Raw genomic sequence first — 25,338 nt, 5'->3', positions numbered from 1 at the left:
ATTAGCTGATGGCCCCTGCAGCAGGGGCTTTCCTGCCTATACGCCACACAGCACTTTTTCTGTGTGTATTCACACAATACACTTTCACCCACTTCTCGAGTGAGCCTAAACACGTGGTCCTCCTTTGGAAGAAGGAGTTGAAGAGAAGCTGAAAGAATGCAGAAGTAAGAACTCAGATTAACTACCACACTTTCCTTTTCTCCTTTTGTGCCTGTCACTTGTTGAGACATACAGAGAGGAAGGTCACTCCCAAGGGTACAAGAATCTGGAAAACAAGGGCAGATGCAGTGTCTTCTCTACAGAGACAAATACTCTTTCAAATGGAGGCTCTACAATGTGTCTGAAACAACCATAAAATGCCAACACTTTAAAATCCCTTTGTAGTGCTCTTACCTGAAAACCATACACATTATGAAAATGTCTTGGTTTAGCTATCTTGATGGTACTGATTTAATGACATGCTAAGGAATTAGTTTTGGATGAAAAACTGGTGATTTTACTTCCAAGGAGGAAGCTTCAAGCCTTTTCAACATAATGAAATGTTATTAGAAACCTTTTAAAGTATGTACCATTTAACATCTGCACACATTTAGTAATCATGAAAATAATATAATACATAGCTTTGTTTTCAGATTACAATTTACTGACAACTGCAATGTATAATGATACTAGAAAAAGCAGATGCTATACAGTCTAGCAGCAGATCCAGCAGGGTTTAAGATATTTAGACAGGTAACTTTAAAATGAATGCAATTACAACACTTAATTGCTGTCCCAGGCATCTTCTAGCCACAGAGGGAGATTGTCCTATACAGGAAAGACGAGTGGGGAGATGTGCTGATGCAGAAGTTAAAGGCAAAGATACCTTCCAGTCACAGGACCTGTCCACTAGTTGCCCTCAACATGGAAGTGGAGAAGACAAAGTTGAACTGCTGCAGGATTTTCTTTGTTACTCACTAGCAAAACAACAGAAATTTCCACTAAAATAAAAAACTCTCTCCCCCAACCAAAAAAAATCCAAACATCCACCCAGGACTTTTACTTATTTCTCAGGAAAATTGATTGAATAAGCACATATTATGGAGGTTTTCTTTCGTACCATTTATCAGTGCTTGCTACTTTGCATATACATTACATATCACAGTTAGTTCTGTGTCAGAACACGGGACCAAGGCACAGACTAGTAGGATGGTCAGGCTTGACAAATACCACAAACACACCCTATTTCTCCAGAGTGTTACCACCCCAAAAAAAGGCTCAATCCCAAAACACATTATACAATACACATGTATTTCAAACCAAGGGGTTTGTACTTGAGCATTTTAGAACAGTTTTCACTACCACCTAGTTCATACATAGAGAGAGCCTGTGCCATGTTGCTAGCTGAAGGAATTACTGAATTCCTTCTCTCCTAAGGACATTGTAAAGCGTTGAGTCTGGAATACATCTTTGCGTTAATTTGTATGTGAAGATGTCGAAGGCTCAGTCTTGTTAATAATGACAAAACCTCAAAAATTCAGTATGGAGTTGTTTTCTTTGTAGATTTAAGGCCAACCTCTAATATTCCACTGGAACAGAATAGTAATTATTTATTGTATTTAAAATTTATTTCATTATTTGTAATAAAAACAGCAGCCTCTACTAAATTCTGTAGTTTTTTGGTCCAAATTTCCATATAAGCTTGAAAAAAAGTCTAATAGTATCCATCTTCTCCTAGTTAAGCTCTACAGAATTTAAAAAAGCACAATATAAAATCCCAGACTGTGAATGTATATACATGTGCATAAAAACATATTGCACATGTTTACTTGAATTGAAAAAAAAGCATCTTTTCCTGCTTACCTCTGAGCTCACCACTACTCCTAACATAGTGGGAACTGACAGCACTAGCACTCAGATACCCTTAAAGAAGCCCCATTTTGCATCACTGAGCTGACATTGCCCTTTTGGGCATCACAAGAGGGTACCACAAACTCTTCTAGAGGATGGTACATATGGGAACAAGCAGAACTGGGTAGCCTCTGTTGTTTAACAAGAAGTAAAGGTGAATTTTACAGATACAATCATGTACTCATCTTCCCCCCTTGTAAAGCCTTCAGCTTATTCATAACAACCCTTGAAGAGAACCATTTTCTGCCTTCTGTCACTCATGTGTAGGTCCAAATTTGGCCTGGCAGGAAAAAGGCATGACATCCTTAATTACACCTGGAGTTTATGTAAGTTCATTTATTTAGCTTTCATAAGATATCTGGCATGTAGCTGGTTACTATCATTACTCTTCTGAAAGCACACTAGCAGCCTGTGTCTCCCTTTTTTGCTTGCACACTGCTACATAATCCCATGTAGTATCACTGCAATCTGAGAACCAGGTTTTCCTCACTGGGAACATTGCCATTTTGTCTTTTGCACTCTTGATGGTTTGCACTTCCAGTATCTCAGAACTCCTGTTGCTCAGCTAGAAGAGAGCTATAGGCTCTCTTGCATTCCACAGTAAAAGCAGTTGGTACCAGCAGTACATTTCAAAGTAGTGTGAGAGATTTCATAGGTAAAGGGTGGCTGCTCCATTCCAAGTCTTCGTAAAACCATACTGTGGCCACTGTGTCACCATGCATGCACCCTCTGAGGGAAACCACATCTCAAACTATTTGCTTGGAAGGAACTTCCCTGTGTGTGAATGGTAGCTGTGCTGCAAGGACCTTGAATAGATGTATTGCTTGCTTCCTTACACATCCTCAGTCAGGAAGCTATTTTCAAGGCAGATTCAGTGGTCCACTCATTCTTTTCCATTTCCTGAGACTTTGTTCTCCAGGAAGCAAAACTGTACCCTGTAAAAGCTGATGGCATAACAGAGAATGTCCTGAGTGCAGAACTAACTAATGCTTCCCTGCGGCATTCTGAGTCTTTCTTAACAGCAAATACTTTTACAGAATCATTGCAGAACTAGGACTGTAAGTATTGTTAAGTGAACAAAAGGAAATTACTTGCAAATATTTAAATGAAAAGTATTTCTACTTGAGTAACTGGTAAGTAAACATAAGGATGATTTTTTTTGGTTCTGATTTCTGTCTTTAGAAATATTTTCAGTTACCTGTGAGGACACAAATGCAAAAAAACCACACACAAAATAAGTCCTCTCCTGACAGTAGCAAAAAAATGGGTGAGTCAAATGGTGATAATAAAAATAGGTGCAGGAGAGCTCAGCCCTCTAAGAACAGACTTTTTGTGCCACAGGGTCATACAGGCCATTACGTTATGATCTAAAACCCAGAATAAAATTACTTATTTTCCACTGGTATGAAACCAAATTACTCTAAATTACTTCTGTGTGGGAGCTCAGCTGCCAACAGGTCCCAACCAGTCCATCAGGTTCAGCTCTTGTCCTCCCAAACACAGATGTTCCAGGCTCAAGGAAGCAGGGCATTACCTGGCCCACAGATGCAGTGGAGAGGCACTGGCCTCTCCATTGCATTCACTTAATTGTTTGTGACAACGGCCAAACGTGCTCGTGACCAATCACATGTTCACCATACCACTGTGTCATCACCAGTCACATAAGGTACTCATGTGCATGTTTCATCAGCTGATCAGACAGGACACATCCCACAGTCAAACGAAGACTTCTTCTCTTATGTGAAGATATCAGGCCCCCGCTCTATGCCCAAACATTCATCTACCCTGGCTACATGACCAGAGTCTGTGTTTAATTATGCCATATGCGTCAGAAATGATCTGACATCAGAGTCCACAGACAGGGTCCATCAGCTCTGGATCGGATGCCAAACATCATTGGATCAAGGCGTCATGCAGACATTTAAATGGTGGAAATGGAGCATAAAATGACAATTTGGATTGGTCTTTTACAGAAATAAAAGTAATTTTTACAATGGACCATTAGCATCCAAAAGAAAGGAAGAGCTCCTCCTCAACAATGTTGCTGTAACTGGCACAGGATTTGACTCCTTAAAGTCCCAAACTTCCATGGGGGAAAATATTTTTTCCCACCCTACAGCAAAGACTGAGAAAAAAGACCTGTAAAGATTTCAAATGCATAAAAAACCCACTGTAAAGGAAAGGAAACAATCTGTTTTCACAGTTACAACAAGCAGAACAAGAAGACACAGGCTTAAATTGCTGTATGAAACATTTGTGTGAGACATTAGAAAAACTGTCAAACACTAAGGACAATGTTGTAAAATATACCTCCGAAGGAGGTTATGGGCATTTACCCTTGGAGGTTTTTAAGAAGAAGTTAGAAAAACATCTTCATTTGGTGGAATAGTTTAGGTATGACAGAATGTCCCCAGATGGAAGACACCTCCAAGATCATCCAGTCCAGTCTTAAACCAAACACCACCAGCTCACCACTAAGCCATGCCCCTAAGCACCAGGTCCACATGCTGTTTAAATGCCTCCAGAGATGGTGACTTCACCACAGCTCTGGGCAATTTATTCTAATGCCTGACAACCAGTGAAGCCGATGAACCCTTTCAGTATAGCTGATGCTGCCTGAGATGGAAGGGCTGGGGGATGTCCAGATTAAGGTTTTTTAATCACTCCTAGCTCTATTTTTCTGTGATTTTTTCTGCAGGCAGGTTATCCCTACATCTATCTGCTTAATTTCCCCTTTCTGTAGCTTAGCAGTTAATTTGAGGCTTGTGGGAAAGAGCACACAGCAGACCTGAGGTGCTTGAGACTGTTTATTTGGGATAAAGTCAGAAGGAGTTGGGGAGCAAATCTTTAGTATGGATGTGTACACATGTGAGAAAGCTGTCCTACCACCAGGTAGAATTGTATTAACAGACTTGAATAATCACAATAATTTTAATTTTACAAATGGATAATGCAGGACACAGAGGTCTGAACTATCTGTAATGACACAGCAAGTTATAAAAATGAGCCTGAAAATCGGATTTCCTGGCTCCTCAAGTGACCTACATGCTCCTCCTGCACTCCCCCCCTCCTCTGCCCTGTCTTCCCTTCCCCCCAGCAAGCCCTGTAAGACTACAAGAATTGTAGCATTTCCTCATAAAAGCCTTGCCTGCAGATGGGGGAAGTCTGACTACAATAGTGTCAGTAACTTCTGCTGTAACAAGAACAGACATCATAAAGATGATCATTACCAGGGGAAAAAAACAACACCTTTAAAGCTGCCTCAGGACTTGCACCTCGCAGAACTCATCTTGGGCTGCTAATCCCCATCTCCATTCTTTAGCTTGCCCCTTTCTGTCTAAACTTTAACTGAAAGAGTATCTTCCTCTACAATATTATTATCTACAAAAAAAAGAATAGATGAGATAGATAAAGGACATACTACTGATGAAGAACAGAATAATTTGTTATACAATCACAGAAGAGTTCACAAGGGTTTGCAAGTGAAGCACTGCTCCAGCTCTCAGGAGCAGTCTAGCTCTGCATTTGCTGGCTGCTTTTCTAAGGCTGCTGTAACTTAAGTCTCTCGGAAATCAGAATCAGAGCTGAAGATTAGAACCGAAAATCTCTCGTAAGAAAGTATTACAAAGTCAGGGCCATTTCCTCTGCTTTATTCCTCACCAAACTGCATGGCTTGCTTCCATTTCCTACATGCCAGTTCTAGAACCCAAGGAGGACCCACACTTGAATCATCCACAGGAGGTCCTGCCTCTCACAACTGACTATGCTGAGACACAGCAGGCTCCAAACTGTTTTGTAAGTAATTTTCAAGAACTCTGCTATGCTCCAATCCCCATACATAGACCAAACAGGATTTCGATTTATCATTACCAGTAAGAAAACCCAAGAATTAAAGAATAACGAATTAAAACTACATCAGGAATGCAGAAGTCGGAAATATCTTCCAAAAGCATCAATGGCAAAGTTTTACCAGTCATTTTCTCAAAAAGACAAGAAAAGCTTCTGCGTCATTGGAATAAATATAATCAAATTCTTTGCATGCTTAGGTCTTTCCTAGCTTATTTGAATGGCATATTTAACTTTTGATTTATAAATCAAGGGATATTGCTCACTGCCATAAGATACATTCCACTGGGCTCAAAGTCTTTAACAGATCCACACTGTGCATACTTTCTCCTGATGGTTTCACATTCATATTCATCAACAGTGAGAACCATAAACAAAGCCTTTTTCTTGGATGCACACATGCAATTCTCATTGCTGGATTTTCAGCTGACTTCAATAAGAACTCAGTGTGCACAAAGAAGGGCAAAACTTGGCTCTGTACATTTAATAAAATTACATCACTAGGTACCTTACAAATGAAGGGCAATGCAGGCCATACTGAAAAGTAATATAAACTGAAAATCCAAAAGCATAGCCAAAAAACTTCCAATTTCAGCCAGGTTTCCCCATAATCATAAAATAACATATATTTTAGGCAAGATGAAACAAAACCCCTGTGCTATCTCATTTATGGAGTGTGCTTTGCCTCCTTAAACAGGACAAAGTCTGAAACCTAGCTATCTACATAAGGCAATGATCTTGTTGTCTCAGATACAGCAATGATATTGGCATATGAAACGATGAAGTAAAGGTCAAGTTACAAACTGTGATTTGCTAAGTCATTTTCTGCATCTGTATCCCTGCTCTCTATGTATGAGGGTAACGCAGAATACCACAATAGATAAAGTAGTTACTCATATTTTATTAATAACTAATATTATATTATTTTAATCTATTCTAATTGTGGTAATTTAAAGATATCAAAGGCTTGGATCTAGGAGTATCTATCTTAAACCCTTCCACCCTCTTTCTCATTGGGCCAAAAGAACACCACAACAAAAATCCCACACAACCTAGGAACAACAGTCCCCTTCCAAATTTCAGATGACATCTAGCAACACAGAACTTCTGCCAGGTATGTTAGCTAACGCACACTAAGTAAAGCAATGCCATGTGTTTTCTCCAAATTTCTTCTTTTATTTTACTTTTACTCATTCCTACACCTTTTTACTGCCTCTTTAAAAGTATCCCCCTATTAAAATGAAGAATATTCTGACTTCTAAAAATCCAGATACCAGCAGGCTTCCTTGCACTTTCTGTTTTGCTGACAAGTGCGCATTAGCCTGCAATTACAAATTTATACACAGAAGTACGTGGGGATGGAAATCATAGAGAAGGTTTGATGTTCATGTTTGTTTTTCCCCTCTGAGTAGGAATATCTGATTATTTTCACACTTAAACAGCAGAACAGATTTTATGAATATTTTTTTTTCTTCCTGGTTGGAACAGCCCCTGTTCCCTGTCACATTATAGTACTGAGTCACTTTGCACGAAGTTGGTCATTACTGCCACGTCAAGGGAGAGAGAAGTGGACAAAATGCTCTGAATGTACCTTTGCAATAGGATATATCAGGCTTTTTCTTGAAGCAAAGCATTTAAAATCAGGGGAAAAAAACCATTACAATACAACTCACACAGGCAAAAATTATTTCATAGACAGTGGAAAAGTCCAATAAATCTAATGTAATGCTAAGGATCAAAGGGATTGTAAAGGCTTTTTTTGGTTGTTTTTGTGTGTGTGTGGGGGGGGGGGTTTGTGTGTGGTTTTTTTTTTGTTTTTTTTTTTTTTAATGAGGTGAGGGTCTGACCTGTTACAAATGCTGAGTTGTACTGGTTATCCACTCTAGATTACTCAGTAAATTAAGTAATTTGTGTGGTGAATCTGTTTCTCCCAAGCTATGACACTGTCACATGAACAGTTACGTGGTCTGGCGGAGCCCTGCTGTCTCAACATCACCTCCCCTCCTAACATTGTGCCCTGACACTGGCAGCCTGAGAAGACAGTCCTCTGTCTCAGAACTCCTTCATGTAACTCAGTGACTCCAAGTCACTGTTGGCTCTGGTGGAGCATGAGTTTAGTGAATTGACAGTGTGTTACAAGGAACAACTATTGCCTTTGCAATTCTGTGTTCACAATGGGGAATGGAAGAGTCCTCCCCCTCTTCCCTCAGTCCTAGAGGGACAGGGCTGGTGCAAGGAGTAAGGTTTAACAACTGTCATTTATTAGTTTGTTTTTATGTATAGCATGACTATTAAGTCAGTGAAGTAAAATTAGGTACCTTACATGAGCATTTTTCAAGGAAGCTGATTTTAAAGAGTTAAGAAAGAAAAAACCCAGAAAAAAACACTGGCCAAAACCTCTACTTTTCTGCATGTCCTGTTTAAGCAATGACACATGAAGAACTTTATGTTCAAACAATTACCTGGTACTTTAAATAGAACACTTAGGGAATAACATATTAAAATATATTCTCACAGCATGAGACTAATCCTCCTCCTGGGAACACTGGTGCAAATCAGGGTAACTCCTTGGAGGTCAGCTGAAGTACACCAGCATAAACCAAACATGAGGCAGAGGGGAATCAGGCCCCATCTACCTCTATTTTAATGCAGAGGTTGCAGATCATCTGCAATGATAAAACGTACAACATAAATAGAACTGACATCTATTCAATTGATCTCACATCCTGCCGACTATTCACAGCTCCAAATATAGGGCTGAAGAACAATGGTACAAGGAAGGGAGGCAGAAATCCTGGTTCTACCCCATTCACACATTCCTATCTGTTAATACCTCTAACTTGAACTGCCTTCATCTCCCCACACTGCTAAATCATTGTAGGTCTAATTTGATATTGTCGCCCTGCTCCTTACTTCTTACAACAAAATTAATAATAACAACAACAATAGCAATAATAAACAGGATGCACGAGATAAATGCAAAAAACTGTTCAAGCATGAGAACGTACAGACAACCAAGCAAGAAAACCCCCGTTTAACATGATGTATGCAGAAAAGGCAATAGCAAATTGATTAATTATTTGGAAGTCTGTCACTGAGAAAGAACTGTATGTGTGCAGGACAGGAAGACTAAAATGTGACCGTATTGCAAAGTATGGTGCCATTTGTGCTAATTTAAGTGGATCCATAATTATTTCCTACAACTTCATAATGTCCTGAACCAGCTTCCTCCTCCCCTGCCAGGCTGATAAAAGGATCTTTAGCAACATACTAAATATATTATGCGATGTATTAAACAGTACCGAGGAAAAGCTCTGAATTACTCTGAAACAAAGAACATCAGGTGCGAATATCACCGCCTCCAGGGAAAGATCACCTTTAACTGTTTAACACATCAGTAAGCACAGGCATTCTCTTACACCTCTGTTAGCAGCACCTCAAAGTATTTGCTACATTTTTAAAAGTTAAGGTGAATTTTACCTCAAATCTACTTAGGCTCGAGCTCTTTGACCGAGATTTCTTGCGGAGATAGACTGAGAAGAACCGACGCACTGTGAACTTCTTCATGCTCATGTCCATCGCCCCGTCCCAGCCGCGGCGCGGAGCACGGAGGAGCTGCGGCACCGCCGGGGAACGCTAGCGCATCCCGACTGCCCCCTCTTTATAGGTATCCACAGGCCGGAGATCCTCCGAAGTGTCCGCTTCTGTTCATCCAGCCCGGCACAGCTAGACGTGCAAGGAGAAGGCTGCCAGAGCCATGGGAGCCTGCTGCCAGCAGTTCGGAGCATAAAGGCTTTATACTCCCTCTCGTTTTCCAGTGTTTACATTTCGGTGCTGCGAGCAGAACTCTCTCTCAGCTCTCTCTCCCCCTCGCCTTAGGTCCTACTACATCCAATCAGGCTGGGCTCAGCCTTCATGCATAATCAGCCCCGGCAGATGACAGCTCCTGCGTCCCGGGCGGAGCAGGTTTGAGATAAATATTGGATGTGTCTATTGCTTTACACTCCCTCTCCTCTCAGTCAGGCTCTTTCAATTTCCTGGTTTGCGAATCACATGGGGAATAGGCACATGCTGCACTTCTGTTTTTAGCTCGGAATTTCAACGCTGCTATAATTACTGAGGGCTACGGTGGTCAGATTCGAGAAGAAATCAGCTCCCACACAAGAGTCTCTCCTGGGAGAAAGCTGAAAGACGCCATGAACCCATTGCCAGAGCAGAAGGGTCTGAACCTCTTTTTATCCTGGGGACTACGCAAAACACCATTCCACACCCCCTCACACACCCCGGCAATAAAAAAACTTAAAATCCTGTTCACAGATTACCCACCCGCTTTACATTAAAATACCTAAGGCTGGCACAGCTCTGAAAATAGAAAGTGCAATCTAAATGGTAAGTATTACCGTTCGTATTGTACTAGAGCAGGGAGCTGCAGCCCTTCTAAGAGGTTAAATACGTACATCTATTTACAGGCTGTGATTTTGAGCTGCTCACTATACTGGAAGCATGCAGACTCACGGCTGCACCCCCACCCCATCAACGTAGTAACATTTTTCAGCTTTTCTTCAAAAACTAATGAATCGCAATGTGATCCAGAGACTGAAGAGCTTTCTCTGCCTGCCACGCACAGCTCGGGCTCCTTGTCCTTGGCAGCCTTCCCTTTCTGACTACCAAGGAGCACCCAGACGTTCCTTTCTCCCATAATCTCATATGGAAAGTGAATGACTCTGATGTCTTATTAATGACTCAGATAAATAAGCCCAGGGAGAGCTGACATCGCTACAGCCTGAGAATACTCTCACAGGTTAAATGACAATACAGCTCCAGTCAATCTGCTCTAAAAGAGAGAGGCACATTTCACTTTAATTGCAAGTCTGGACTCTGCTGTGAACTGTTGACTGGTCATGCCTGTCGCTACCTGCTTTGTTTGCAGGTTCTCTGTCCCTCTCTTCTGTCTAAAGCTCAGCACAGCATAGATGCCCCTGCAAAAGCATTAAATAAAATAATATTTTGTCATTTATGGTTTCATTAAAAAGGAGGTCAGATTAGAAAGCCCACCATTAGTGCTGGACTTTATAATCTACAGCCTCTGACTCTGCTTTCCCTGGACCACTGCTGTCTCCTCCATCCTTAGATAACTGTAGCACAGTGGCAATCTGCCTTACCTCTTTTTCTTCTCAGCACCTCCTTCTGATTCCTTCTTGTTTTGCAATAAAAGTGTATCTTCAGGGGTTGCTTTCAAGGTGCTGCCCTGGTGAAAGCCATGTCAAAGCTTGGACCCCTTTGCCACTGCTGTTACGTTGGTTCCTGGCTAAAGCTCCTGGAGCAGAGGCAACTGTCCCAGCAAAAACTAAGGTCTTTATAGGTACACCATAACCCTTTCCACAAGTTAAACAATAAAAAAACTATTTGGTTGGGATAACTGTCAGTGCCAAAAATATTTTCTGATGCAGCCTATCTTGTCGAGTTTTGTGTCCCTTTATGACCTTGCAGCAGTAAAATCCTAAGTGGCACAAAGGCCCCAGGCACTCACCTGGTTATCTGACCACCCTCCCTCCCCACCCTCGCCTGCCCTGCTGCACCCACAGCTGCTGGTACTGCTCCTTCCCGTGCCCTGCCCTCTGGCTTGACAGCAGCGAGGCTGGGCTGCCGGCTGACAAAGGCTTTTGGCAGCCACAGGCATTCCTACCTGCGTAAGCCACTTGAGCTTTAAATAGCAGGCAAGATCAAGGAAGCTGCCCGAGCCCTTCCCATCGAGATCTAACAAAATCCCACCCGGATACTGACATCTTTACTCACGCAGAGGACATGATAACTTCCCAGCTTTGAATACGCAGCAGGTATATATCCCGCTCTGTGTAATAATAAGCAGTATATGAGTGTGTGTCACTACTTAATACTACTAGATTTAGCACAGCCTTCCCATGCCATTATGCATGTTGTGCTCTCACATGCAAGGGCACACAGCCACCATTAAATGTACCTGCTCTGTAATAAACTTTCAAGAAGACTACACAGGCTAAGACTTAACACCTAACTATCAGCTACACTTATTACATTCAGAATTTTGATCTTTACCTCCAAAAATAATAAGAAAATTATCAGTTATATTGCACTGGCAATTTATTGTGAAAATCAGAGCAAAAGCTAGCCTTTCATGCAAAAGGTTAGACTGTAAGCTGAACAGCATGCTCTGCCAAGACACAGGCATGGAAATGGGCATGATCCCCTTGATTTCTTACTCCCCTTTCAACCAGGTGATTAGGGATTAGCTATAGAAAGACAATCAACCATCAGTGCCAGGATATTGTTCTGCACCCATTTGGCAATAGAGCAACAGAGAGAGTGTTTCTTCCAACTGTAAAAAGCAAAAGCAACCAAGTTGAAAAAATGTACATTAAACAAGGGTACAAGACAGAAATAAAATACATAAGCATGTAGGACTAAAGCATAGGGATAGATATCTGAAGAGAAAAATTAAAATACAGTTCCATTCACATGGTATGCTTCCAGACATGGAATACAGCTTTGCTTCAGAAAAACAAATGAGAATAAGCTACTCTTTCAGGTAGTCACGCAATATCCAGTTTTTCCAATGACTCTAATAAAAAGGTGCAAGCCAAAAAATAAATTTAGTTGGAACATTCATCATTATATTTGTAAACATACAACTGTGTGATCAACCTACAACTTGAAAAATTTATTTCACTTACAAATTCACAGCTGTAAATTATTTAACAGCTCCCCTCTGAGCAATTTTAACTGCTGAGGAACTTGATGGAAAAAGAAATCCACAAATATCTCTGTTTAAGACAGAAATAAACAACAAAACAGGAGTAAGGGACATATGACACATTGGCATCAACCAGTAATATGCTTCATTCTGAATCTGCATTCTGAAATACACTTTTAAAAACTGGAATCATATTTGCAGTAGCACAAAATAAATACAAGACCATGGCTGCTCCTCCTGTCAGTGAATTTAACTGCAAAATAGTTTACTTCAACTGCAAAAGGGCTGAAAAAATAAACAAAAAAAGCCCCAAAGCAGGATTCAAGACAATCTCTGCAACAGAAATCACTTGAAATTAGATATTACAAAGCCCAGGTTCCAATTTTTAAAAGATAAATTGAGAATTCCCAATTAATATCAAATGAAAGCCAAAGGTCCTTTCCTCACATGGTTAGACCACACCAAGAGTAGAAACAGACTGAAGGAGCCAGACTTAAGGAATTCACATGGGGCAGTGGAGCAGCCTGCATAGAACCCAAGCAAGAAGGATGCCAGTGGCTGAGGCCAGATGAATCTTCAGTTTCTAAGGAAACAAAATAACTTATATATAATAATAATAAAAAAAGGACATGAAGCTGTTGGAGAGTGTCCAAAGGAGAGCCACAAGGATGTTGAAGGGTCTGGATGGGATGACTTATGAGAAGCGGCTGAGATCACATGCATTATTCAACTTGGAGAAGAGGAGGCTGAGGGGTGACCTCACTGCAGTCTATGGCTTCCTCATGAGGGGAAGAGATGGGGCAGATACTGACCTCTTCACTCCTGTGACCAATGACAGGACTCAGGGAAATGGCAGGAAGCTGGATCAGGGGAAGTTTAGGTTAGATAGGAGGAAAAAGTTTTTCACCCAGAGGGTGGTCAAGCAGTGGAACAAGCTCCCCAGGGAAGTGGTCACAGCACCAAGCCTGCCCGAGTTCAAGAAGCATTTGGATGATGCTCTCAGGCACATGATGTGATTCTAGGTGTGCCCTACACAGGGACAGAAGTTGGACTTGATCCAGATGGGTCCCTTCCAACTCAGAATACTCTATGATTCTATGACCTTGAGCTCATTGCATAAAAGAAAATGCAAGTCCAAGACATCTACCAGAAACCACAGGCTGGATGATAAAATTACTGAGAAAAAAAAATTGTGATTCTGCTACTTGGGCAAATTTAGTAAAGGAAAAACTTACAAGCCGATAGCATCTTATTGCAAATGCTATCAGTATTACTTAGGGTTCCTCAGGAGGTTCCTCAGAAAACTAGAAAAAAAAAAAATCAGAGAGAAGGAAGAAAGCATCAGAAGCACAGAGATCAAAGAGAGAACAAAGAAGATTAGCAGCGCAGGGCATGCAGAAAAAGGGAAAATGAGACTCCCACAGTAGAAGCCCAAGAGACAATGCTACAGAAAAGGTGAATTACAGTGCCGTTATGCTCTCAATAAAGAAAATCAGGAGCAAAAGCAGATGTTTCAAGATACACCAATGAGCAGAATAAGAATCATCACTTCTCCCCAGGTGATTAGATGGCACATCACTCTTTCAGTGATTGCTGTTGCCTGATCTTGAATGCTAGACAAATTTCCATTTGGCTTTCGTTTCTTCAACAAACAAGTGATGTGGTTACTTTTCCTATGGATGTTTATTTAAAAAACAGCCCAAAATGCCGGGACTTTGATCTCATTAGAACAGTGTACCAATGTGCCATTTCCAAATTAAAATCACTGATCAGAAGGAAGAAATCAAAACTTATACCCACATATCTTGAATTCCTTAATTGCTAAATGCACTGTCCAACACATTGGCAGTTATATAAAAGGTGACTAGCATAAATACAAGTGGAAGAATCACAGGAGAGAATGACTTACTTTGAAAAGACACATTTTGCTCAATAAGGTGACACTCTGGTTAGTGGACTCCACTCAACAGCCTTAAATATTCTTAAAACTGAACATTAAAAAAAGTTCTTGGTAGATTTGAAACCAATCTTTTTCAGGGATGCAAGCAGCTTAGATGAAAAGTCTTCTGTACTCTTCTCTCTAATAGACTATTTCAGCAGATGAGATTAGAAAAATTCACTTGGTGGCACTGAGAGGACAAACCATGGCTGCATGTGTCATGCTGATGCAGAAGAGGTGTCCTCACTGCAGTTGCCTAAAAATACATTTCCTCAATCACCCCTAAACACCCACTAGTCATATGATGATAAGAGTAGCATTACTTTCTGAGACATCAAATGGGGAGCTCTATGAGGACATATGGTTTGTAGCTATTCGTGCAGGGAGAGCTGCAACGACTGCAGAAATAGTAGCTCCAGGAAAAGATAAGATTTGACTGAGTTTTCAGCAGATGACAGACGTTTTAACTCTCACAAAAGCATCTTGTGTTGGTGCTTGAGCACCAGATTGGCAAGTGTCACAACTGCTGTATTGACTGCTCCCATATGTGCTTAGCTACTTACAGACCCACACACAACATACAACAGCATCACTGGCCACATACATGTCAGTTGGCTGTGTACTACTTCTGAGATGGAGATCAGGGAGTCTAGCAGTCTGCACTGAAAACAGGCCATGAAGAGTGTCAGCTTCAGTTTTCTTTTTTGCTGATGTCACTGAGAGCTTGGTTTTCTTGGCTGATACTGTATACTGGACTTGCTGGCTTTTGGTGGCTTTGCGAGAAGTACAAGGCAAAGAACACAAAAACCCTATCTAATTTGTATAACATAATATTCTACTCTAACAGGGTAGAAGAGGTGTGCTGAAGATGCAATTCTGCTTTCTTGCCTTTGGGTAATAAGAAGAGTGGAAGTTTTTGAGAAAGAAGGATGCTACTTGGTAACTGAAGTATGAACAGTCTTATCACCTGAATATTTATGAATATCCACATGGAGCTAACATTATACAATACAAAATTGGATGGAAGAATTTCATTATGCACAGAATATGTTTCATGTTTATTCAGTCTAGCTATGAACAATACTGAAAAGGAATGCATCCATTAGAAATGTGCTAATAGGCAAATTTACCAGGATAGGCTCTGAAAGATATTACACACCTACCAGGAAAAATAAAATGTGGAACATGTATTGAGACCCTGGGTTTTTACTTCTAATAACCATCAACAGACCAAGCTGACACAGCAGTAAGCAGAAAAGCCAGACCACTGTTTGGCCTTGAAACCCCAAGAGAGAAACAAGTGCAGAATGGGGCTTGCAAACTTTTATTCAGGATAATAGCAATTTTAGGTAAAGTATTTCCCATTAGCTAACACAACTACAAACTAAGTTACAAAGGTAAACTAGGCAGACAAAAAGTATTGTATTTAGTAGAGCTGAGTGACCTGAATTAACATCCTTTTCTATATCTGAGCCTATTTTGTATGACCTTGGAGAACCTTTTACTCTCCATGTATGTCTAGCTTCAGGGCATGTACCAAACCCAGCCACATCCTGATTCTCTATTAGAACAGATGCACAAATGTACTGTTTTTCTCTTATAAATTCCTACTGGAACCTCCTGTCCCCAGTGAAGAAATTCCAAGTATTTTTAGCCAGAAATGCACAACAGCAAAGTTCCTGATTTTGACAAGTGGGTGTATAAACTCAGGACCCTAAAGATTTGCACCTGCACCGCAATTTAGTCACATCTCTGTTTCTCTTTTACTAACTGGAGTTGGAGCACTTTGCCACTGCATGAGAGCTCTTTCAGACTGAACCCAATGATCATTACTATGTGCTCCTAGCCAAAATTTCAGTTTAGGCTTGGCACATAAGTGCTAGTTAGTTTTGTTTACACAAACAGATTAACTGTGAGTAATGTCAAAAAAGAATAAACTGGTGAGACATGCAAATTTACCTTGGTAGGAATTACAATTAGCAGGGCAAATGACACATGGGGTAGTTTCAAAATACATTGCATGCCCAACACTCACTGAAAACCTGGCTTAAGGTAGTATGGACATCTACCCCATGTTATACACCACAAAAGTGAGATTAATAAATAAATAAATCAGTAGTCACTTGAAATCTTGTGCATTAGCTTCCTTTTTTGTTGGACTTGTTTTGGACAAATTTTGAAGGACTGCTTTAAGGTACTGTAATAACAGTATTTAACTCCAGATTACAGGCACAGCTCTCCCTGTCTATTTTTGAAACAGAAGCTGAAGAAACAGGCAGCGGAAAAAAAAAGAGGTCTGAAGTGTTGTGATACACCCCCTCTTTCTGTCTCTAATACAGCTACATAGGAAGTGTGAAACCAAAAAAAATGTAATGTAAAATAATTTTAACCTTCCAGAAAGCTAATTAGGATCCATCTGATATTTATAAAAGCACATAATGATTTCTTAATTCACCTCAAACAATATAGCCCAAGGTCTCATTTTGCTGTGAACAAACTGCAACCAGTATCAAACTCGGTTTCCATCCACTTCATATAGTAAAGTTAAAGAAATTTGCATTGGGATTTCACTACACCAGTAGCTGAGAGAGATGTGGGAATAGTAAAAACAAAATTACTATGCTAGTATCTACTCTAAGATTTTATGACATCATGAAGCAATAAAATCTGAGCTTTTAGAGCTTTTTTGAGAATATCCACATGCCCTGGGCTCCGTGTGTATAAACTCACAGCAGTGCTTGACTGTGGAATGTATGCATAGGCACCTCACTTGGGATCAAAGCAAAGTGGCCTCCATCCAATAGCTATCAAGAGACAGAGGGATGAACAGCAGAGCTTTGCTTACCACCAGGACTAGGTGGGTTCAGACACAGGCACTGCAGGTTGGTGAAAGCATCATAAGTAAAGACGAGAAAGATAAGCCATACTAATGTGGCCTTCTCTAGTTTAGGTCTGATTGCTGTTACAAATCTGGAGCCCACTGTAATTTGGATATTTTCAATATGTTAGGTCACCTTTCCTGATCTGAATTGAACTACATAAGGTGTTGCCTTCTCTTAACTGTAGTGCCACTTCTATCACCTAAGGCAGCAGGAAGTACATGATACACTTTCTGCACAACTGTTCCCTCCTGCACTGGAGGTGAGTCTTCCTGACTGATGCTTCAACAAATACCTGGAAGACATTTCAACATCTTGTACATGTCTTCTTACTCATTCCACAAGTGCATGAAACTAGTTATAAAGAGCCCATGCAAAATATACCTTATGCAAATGTTTGATTAATTGAATGGCAACCTAGTGGACAAAGAAATACCAATTCATCATATTAAGTTAATTAAAACCTTTGACATATTTCAGTGAATTTTTTGTATCCTTTCAAATCTTAAAATAAGCCTATAATTCAACATAAGGTATAGATAGAAAGAGACAGTAAAGACTAAATATACAATACATGACAAACACCAGATTTCACTGAAGAAAAAAAACAACAACAATTAAATGACTGGCCCAGTTAGCCTACTGCAAGATGGGTGCAGTGCAGGAGATGGTAGAACTGAAACAAGTTCTTCAAAGGAAAGAAAAATAGAGCTAATGCCACCTGCTTCTCACAAGGTAGTTGTGGGTTTGGAGGCTGTGTGGAGTTTTGTTGCATTTTAGACCCAAAAAAATCTTGTCTCATAATAGGACTATCATTAGTCCTGGCATAAGCCATCACTTTTAGCCTTGCTCTGCCATGTTCAGGCCACCATCTCCTTTCTTTCTGCTGGCACAAATGTTCATCCAGCCAGAGGATGAACCAAACTGGAGAACTGGTCCAAGTTAAAACTGGGCCAAAACTCACCAAGAATGTTAATTTTAAGGAAGTTAATTCCCTGATCTGCTTCACTATGTGGCCGTACAAATATCTGCTCCAACTCAGTATTTGTTCCTGTAGTGCGGACAGGAACGTGTGCTTGTGAGGCAGCTCTGCCTCCTCCATTGGCAGGGATGGATTATGCTAACATAAACTGTGTACTTTCCAGATATGAAAGTGGCACAACCCTGCTGCCTGGTCCAGTGGAACTGGAAGCACTGAGATGGCCACATCAAACTACACTTTAGATCACAGCAACGGTTAAGATAATAGCTCTGGTATAGAAAGACCTTTAGGCAGCTATAGTGAGACAAATTCAGTACCTGATTTGGCCCAGTGATTTACAAACTTTCATTCTACTTTTAATACTTCAGAAACCGGCATCAACCACTTTTCCTATGCAATGATGCAGTTGTCTGAATTGTTGGCACTTCCTAATTATATGCTATCAGCAAATTTCATCTTCTTTTCTTAGCTTTGGTTTTGATGCTATTTATAAAAATATTAAACCAGAACAGTCTCAAGATCACTCCTTTGGGACCTCTGACAGCAATGCCTTTCTGCTGCCAAAGATGTTTCTCTGGGCAGTGTCTTTTGTCTTCCCTTTCATTTTACAAAATTTATGTTCTTTCAGTTGCGAGGGAGAGGGGGCTGGAGGGGGGCAGGCTGCAGGTTGCATGCCATGCACAGTAAGGGCTGAAAAGTACTTTAAAATCACACAAAATAAAACTTTTAAGATAGATTTAAAATACAGCCTCAAGATTTTTGGATTTTGACAAAATCTTTAACATACTTGGAGCTAGAGATGCCACTATAACCAAAGTGTTGTTAATTATGTGTGCTATTAATGGCATGAATCTAACCTGTAACTGGACTCTAAGGCTCCTTCCTTCACTTTGTGCCAGCTGGGAGGTGGTTCTACTGGACCTATGAAGACTTTTTACAACTCTAAATCAACTTTTCTTGCTATGAATTACTTTACACACTGACCTGACTTGGGACAAAGACATGTTTATTTCTCAGGCTAATTTAAGTACATAATGTGAACACACACATGAATTTTTAAAGGCTCATTCAATAGGCAAAAATGTTAATCAGCAGTTAGAAAACAAGAGGTAGAAGGAGATCAACTTTTGGCAAAAGGATTGACAGAATTAAAGCTAATCAGGCACTCGTCAACCTTTTTGTCTGTAGACCTTTCACATGCTTCTCTTTCTCAATTCCCTTATCAGAGAGTTCCACATAATAACCTACATTCTCAGACACATGGGAAATAAGAAGTAGTGGAGGACAAAGAAAAGCTTGTTACACTGCCAATTTGGAAAGCACATTAAGAAAAATGAGGTTGCTTGATAATGCTGGTTCTTGTCCTGTGGATCTGCAGAGTCACTTGCCCTACCCATACAGCATTAAATCAATTTTATCTAGCTATGGATACTACAGAGAGTGCGTTAGAAAGCAAAGGGCTTCAAAGGGGAAGAAAGAAAGGAAGGAGAGGAAGGGAAGGAAGGAACTCCTTCAAATAAATGCAGAAAGCAAGCATTGCAGCAGATAAGCCATCTCCCTCTTCTTCCTTCATGGCTACCTCAGACAGGAATCCACTTTATAATCCTTCTCCAAAGTAATTAGTTGTATTACCACGTCAGCTGAGTATTCTGACCTTTTCTGTACAACAGAATTCTCTGACAGGTCTTGAATTTTATGGAGCATTAAGAAATCATGTTGTTTTGGGGTTTTTAATGGGCTTTTCCATATTCTTCTGCCTCTTGGAATCATCAGTGGTCAAAATTAACCTTGGTCATATGCCCTAACAGTGCATTTCTCCCCTTCATAAATAACCATTTCTTTTAAGCATACTTTTAACTTGGAATTCTGTTTTGGTGAGAATTTCAAAATTGCTGTGAGAAATTTCCCTCTCAGAACCACTAATACATAATCTGAATTTTACCCTAACCTTGTTGTGGGCTTTGTTTGGATACTCCTTGAGGCTTTTTACTTGAAAAAGAATTAAGCAAAGCAATCATGGGTTAAATACTACCATCTAATATTTCTTAGATAAATGTACAGTTCTTAAGTAACTTTTGTAACATTAACGTTTTAAAGCCTGTGGTTCAGTAGAGCAGTCTGATTTGGAGGTAGTTAAAACTCAGTATTTCCAAAAAAATATGTACACTTGGCAGAGAAAAAATTTCCTGCGAAGTTTTAGAAAAATTTCAAGAACATTTGTTAAATGGTTTGCATATTTTTTCCTACCATGCAAGGTTTTTCATTTTTTCATAATAGCAGAATATAATAGAAAGTATGTAAATGTGAGTGAAAAGGGACCTCTGCAGGTCCCTAGCACAGTCCCTTGCTCAAAGCAGGGCCATGGTCAGCACTAGATTAGGTCAGCTAGGACATTTCTAGCTACATCTTTAACATCCACTGATGCAGACTCCAGTCTTGTTGGGGACCTACTCCAATGCTACCTTCTAGGTGAAATTTTTCCTGATGTCAAACTTGAGCCTCCTTTGCTGGCACTTGTAGCCACTGACCACAGCTGTTTTGTCAGCGTATTCAAGAAGAGTTTGGCACCTCCATCCTCTCCTCATCCTTCGCATAGATATAGATTGCTCTCATGTCATCCCTGTCAAGCTCCCTTTATCCATGGCTGGTGTCCTGGGAGGACTCCATCCATTCGTCTGCCTTTGTTCCTGATCTGTGCATTCTTGAATCCAGCTCCCTGAACCTGCGGCTGACTCCAGGAGTTGAGTCTGGGACTTTCCCAGGGCCTGCCCTGCAGCCTCAGTGATGATGTGAGCATTACTGGGGGGAGCATGATAGCAGTTTTGTATAGATTTGTACATATTTCACTATTTTATTTTCATAATTACTGTTTTCATGAAACTCTTCAGTTTAGTTACAGCCTGTCCTTCTCCCTTATTCTCTTTTCCTTCCCTTTCTGGGCAGGGAGAAGGGTTAATAGAGACCATCTAGCATTCATTTAATTGCCAGCCCAGTGTTAAACCTTGACTCGCATTTGAAAGTTTATAAGACCATTTATTTTACAAATGCATTTAATGAGTGGTATCACATTAATTTGAATATGCACTTTTCAGCAGATTGTTTCTTGTAGAAGTGAAGCAGCTCAAATCTTTCTTCTCTCCAAGCACCTCAGCATTAGAACTGAAATATACACTACTATGACTACTAGCAATAGCACATTGCTTTTTCTGTATCAAAACAGATAAAAAAAGCAATTGTCCCTGAACCACAAATTATTATTGCTAATCTTTATGCATTCATAATAAGCAATAAATTACATTTTTTAAAGTAGCCCTCAAGAATACATGGAATTTCTTGTACTGATCAGTTTGAAGTTCCTTAAAACTTTTCTTCTTTCATTGACCAAAAATTAATTTTTTAAAAACAACAACAAACAAAACAGATAAAATTTACCTAGACACTTACATAACAGCCACTGGATATGGTGGCATGTATTCTTGAAACCTGTGTGTGTTCATGTAGATCCTGAGGGATAATATTGGATTGGTTTTGTTTGGTTGTATAGCTTGAAAACAGTTTTGAAATAAATTGCCCTTCCCACAGCAATTTCTCAACACAATGGACTCTTGCTACTAACCTCCTCTGACAGGAAGCCCACTGTGTTTCTTTGGATTAAATCTGAATTTAGTGCCCTTTAATGAGAATTTTCCTACAGTTATGTGATTGTACCAATGACTGTAAGAGAGCTGTTTTCTGTGTTGTGATTTTGAAGACACTATTGTTCAAGCTGGATAATGCCAATCTCTTAACTAAATCCTGGCATGTCTCTATACATTTGCATTACTCTCTTCTGGAATCTCCTTATTTCCTTTGTGATTTTTTTTCAGATTGCATACTACAGGGCATCAGTGTGTGATTTCTTCATCCTTGTGTTAGCCCTTCCCAAACACCCTACCTTTCCAGCTGTCGCTGTGCACAGGGCAGACACAACCACCGTCACTCACAGTTTCTCTGTTCCTATTCTTAAGCACATAGGAGGCCTCACACCATTAAATGACGTGTCAAACTGGCTAACAGGAGAATATGAAAATTATGGATGCTTCCTGTTTCAGTTTTCCTGTTTGTTTGGGTTTGCTTCTGACTTACATTACCGCTTTAGCACTGGTTCATCACTTCAACTTATTACCTTCATTGCCTAAAATATATTTTCTAAACTACTGGCACTCAACCTCTCAAATCTCAGTAGATTAATGCTAATAAATTCTGCTAATCATACTGCCCTTCCTTTCCAGTGAAAATAAAACCAGCTGCATCTTCTCTGTCCTCCTACCCTGACATATCTTCTGTAGCCATGGGAAGACACCAGCAAACAATAATCCTTTTAAGAGACACAAGGAAGCAAAAGGAAGAGAAGTTCCCTGATAAATTCAAAAGCCCCCAGCAAGAGTAAGAAGCACCTGTGAACTAAAACATGAAGACTGAGCAAATACAGGCTGGAAAATACAATGGCAATATATACATATGCATTTGATGCTGGCAGCAACCAAATGGGTCACACTGGGTTTGCAGCTGCCCTAACCCTCCAGTGACCAAAGGGTCACTGCCCAACCAGGTCAGACACTTTATGCTTAGTGGGAAACTCATTCCTCATGTACACTCCCCTAGGTATCATTTCCACTGTATTATGTCTAAATCAACAGGCACATAATACACTATTTTCATATATATTTAAAAGCTGATTTTTCAATTCATATCCAGCTGGGGTTGAATTTTTCAAATGCTCTGAGACAGTTGAAAGTGAAGCTAACAAACTACTGGTTATGTAGGCAACTTGCTATTAGTAGCTCAAATTTACTATTCAAAACTTCTAGGTGTGGAAAATACACATTTACTTTTCTTTTCTCCTTCACCCATATCTGACACAGTAACTTGTCTTCAAGGGAGATCATGAAGCCACACTGAACATGTGTCAGTCATTGGAATATTGCAAATCTTCGCTCTCAACTTTAAAAGTTGAAAGCAAAAATCTTTTGGGGAGCAAAAATTGAAGCCAGTTGAAAGCAAAATCTTGCTCTCAACTTTCAGCTATTTTTCTCAACTCTCATTGAGATGTTTTGGTCTTCTTCATTTCTTTTACTTGCCTCGAAAACCTGATGATACCTTGGGTGAATATGAACAATGGGTCTAAAGCTCATACAAGCAGAAACTCCATGTCAACTCTGATTTCCAGATATTTCAGAGAATCTGCATGTCCTTTGTGGGGACTTTGGAGGCAAACTCCACGTCCCTATTTTCCAATGGCAACTTTGCTTTTTTAGAGTTCTTTGTCAGGTAAAATCCACAAGCAGCTTTTCGAGAATATTGAAAATAATTGAGATAGTGAAAAGCTAATAGACTTGAGCTCAGAGGGTTGCAAAGAATAGCCTGTCATTGTTCAGACAGCCCTGTAATAGAGCACCTTGTTAATTAGAGATGATTCACAGATGACTTGCAATAGATTCTACTGGTTCTGAATAGCAATGATATTTCCATACTGAGCTCTTATCCACTCAGGAGTAATGAAGCTTTAACTTTAATTAAAAGGAAAGCTCCTTTTTCTTTTTTTTTCTTTTTTTCTTAAGCCTGTAGGTCTAAGCAACACTGGAGTACAGAACATTTAGCATGTCTTTTACTAATTTTCTGTATTTAGAGTTCTGCACTTTATGATTTTGCTTTCATAACGTTCCCTACCAGAAGGCATCTAAGCACCTGGATAGCAACTGTCTGTAAGAAGGCACTATTATTGTCACTTTAAGTGAAGAAACAGGCAATGAGGTGGGAAACTGTCTACTCAAGGCCTCTCACCAAATCTATTCAGAAATCGATCCATCTTGAATACAGCATCATCCCCTTACAACTCCATGCCTCATCACACAGTACCATCTGCTTCACTTGATGGGCATTCACTGCTTTAGTTCATGATCACTACAATTGTACAGTTTGACATTATCACACCCCATCACTACTGATTGAGGGGTTCCCATGCTTTGTCACCTTCCCTCTTCCTTTTCCTTAACACTTTCTCTTGACTTTTTCTGGGTAGCCTGAAGAGTATTGCTACAAGGAGCAGACGAGATATCCTACACAAATTTTGTTCTGGTTTGGCTCCTGAACCGACCTCTGAGGGCTTGGATGAGCTTCAGTACCTGAGCAAAAGGAAAATATGGATGAGCTCCTGAGCGTGCAGGGGCAGGGAGGCCGGTCTATGCTCTTCAAGGACAGCTGGCCAGGAGGTGGGCTTAGCTACAATGCCAAACCAGGACCTTGTCTAGAACAGTAAGTTGACCTTACCTGGCACTGAGTCTTCATACCTTGAGTTGCCTTTAGCTTTGTTTTTTCACATTTTTAAAGCATATATTTGACCTGTAGCCAGGCCCCCCTCTTTAAAAATAATTGAGAAAAATTCCTCTGGTCACTAGTGAGGAAGGAATGTTTCCTTTCATAGCTGTCAAAGGTCTATCCCCAAGCTTTCCATGGGCAAGACAAGCCAGCTTGTGAAGGCAGCAGCACTCAGCGGAGCACATGGCCAACACCATTAGCTGTTGTTGGCTCTGTGGCCCTGATGATCCCAGTGCAGACTTACAGCAGGAAGGCTGGGGCTACCACACTTGTGCCTGGGATTGCCCGTGTTAGGTACATACACATACCTCCGTACAGAGTGAGTGCACTGGAGCTCAGATCATTCATATAGCTCACTGTGGGTGGGCTGTGCTTATGTAGGTTGGAGGTCCAGAGCAGGGCTTGAACACATGCACTCAGACTAGGACCAACAGCAAGCTTCTTTATCCATTCCATCACTGTGTCTCCCTACTTGGGAGCCTGCGAAGCTTCAAAACATTTCTGAACACCAGGGTTGCCAAGCTTTGAAACATAGCATGAAGTGACATTACTTACTGCATTCAAGAAATGTGGTGAGAAGCTATTAATTTAGTAATCGATACAGGCAATGACACATTACCTCCTCCCCTCTTTTTGAAAAGAAGCAATGAAGAACAACCTGCAGCCAACAATGGCATTATACCTTCTGAAACTTCACCAAAAAATTCCCTAAGAT

The 25,338-nt window shown here is 40.4% G+C and overlaps 1 protein-coding gene across 2 annotated transcripts in view; it reads right to left on the bottom strand.

Moving 5' to 3' along the window:
• The window catches only part of RPS6KA2 (ribosomal protein S6 kinase A2), a 263,758-nt gene that overhangs the window by 160,399 nt on the left and 78,021 nt on the right, over positions 1 to 25,338 (bottom strand). Inside the window, exon 1 of one of the 2 annotated variants that reach the window (XM_051614750.1) lies at positions 9,217 to 9,967. The exons of the other annotated variant lie outside the window; for it this stretch is intronic. Within the exon in view, the coding sequence (XP_051470710.1) occupies positions 9,217 to 9,315 (99 nt within the window). The 5' untranslated portion in view covers positions 9,316 to 9,967. Of the gene's footprint in view, positions 1 to 9,216; positions 9,968 to 25,338 lie in introns of those variants that run through there. 2 annotated transcript variants of the gene reach the window in all.

Source organism: Apus apus, chromosome 3 (genome assembly GCF_020740795.1).
Source record: "Apus apus isolate bApuApu2 chromosome 3, bApuApu2.pri.cur, whole genome shotgun sequence".
NCBI lineage: Eukaryota > Metazoa > Chordata > Aves > Apodiformes > Apodidae > Apus > Apus apus.
Note: the sequence above shows the minus strand (reverse complement) of the source record. Positions and strands in the feature narration are given on the sequence as shown.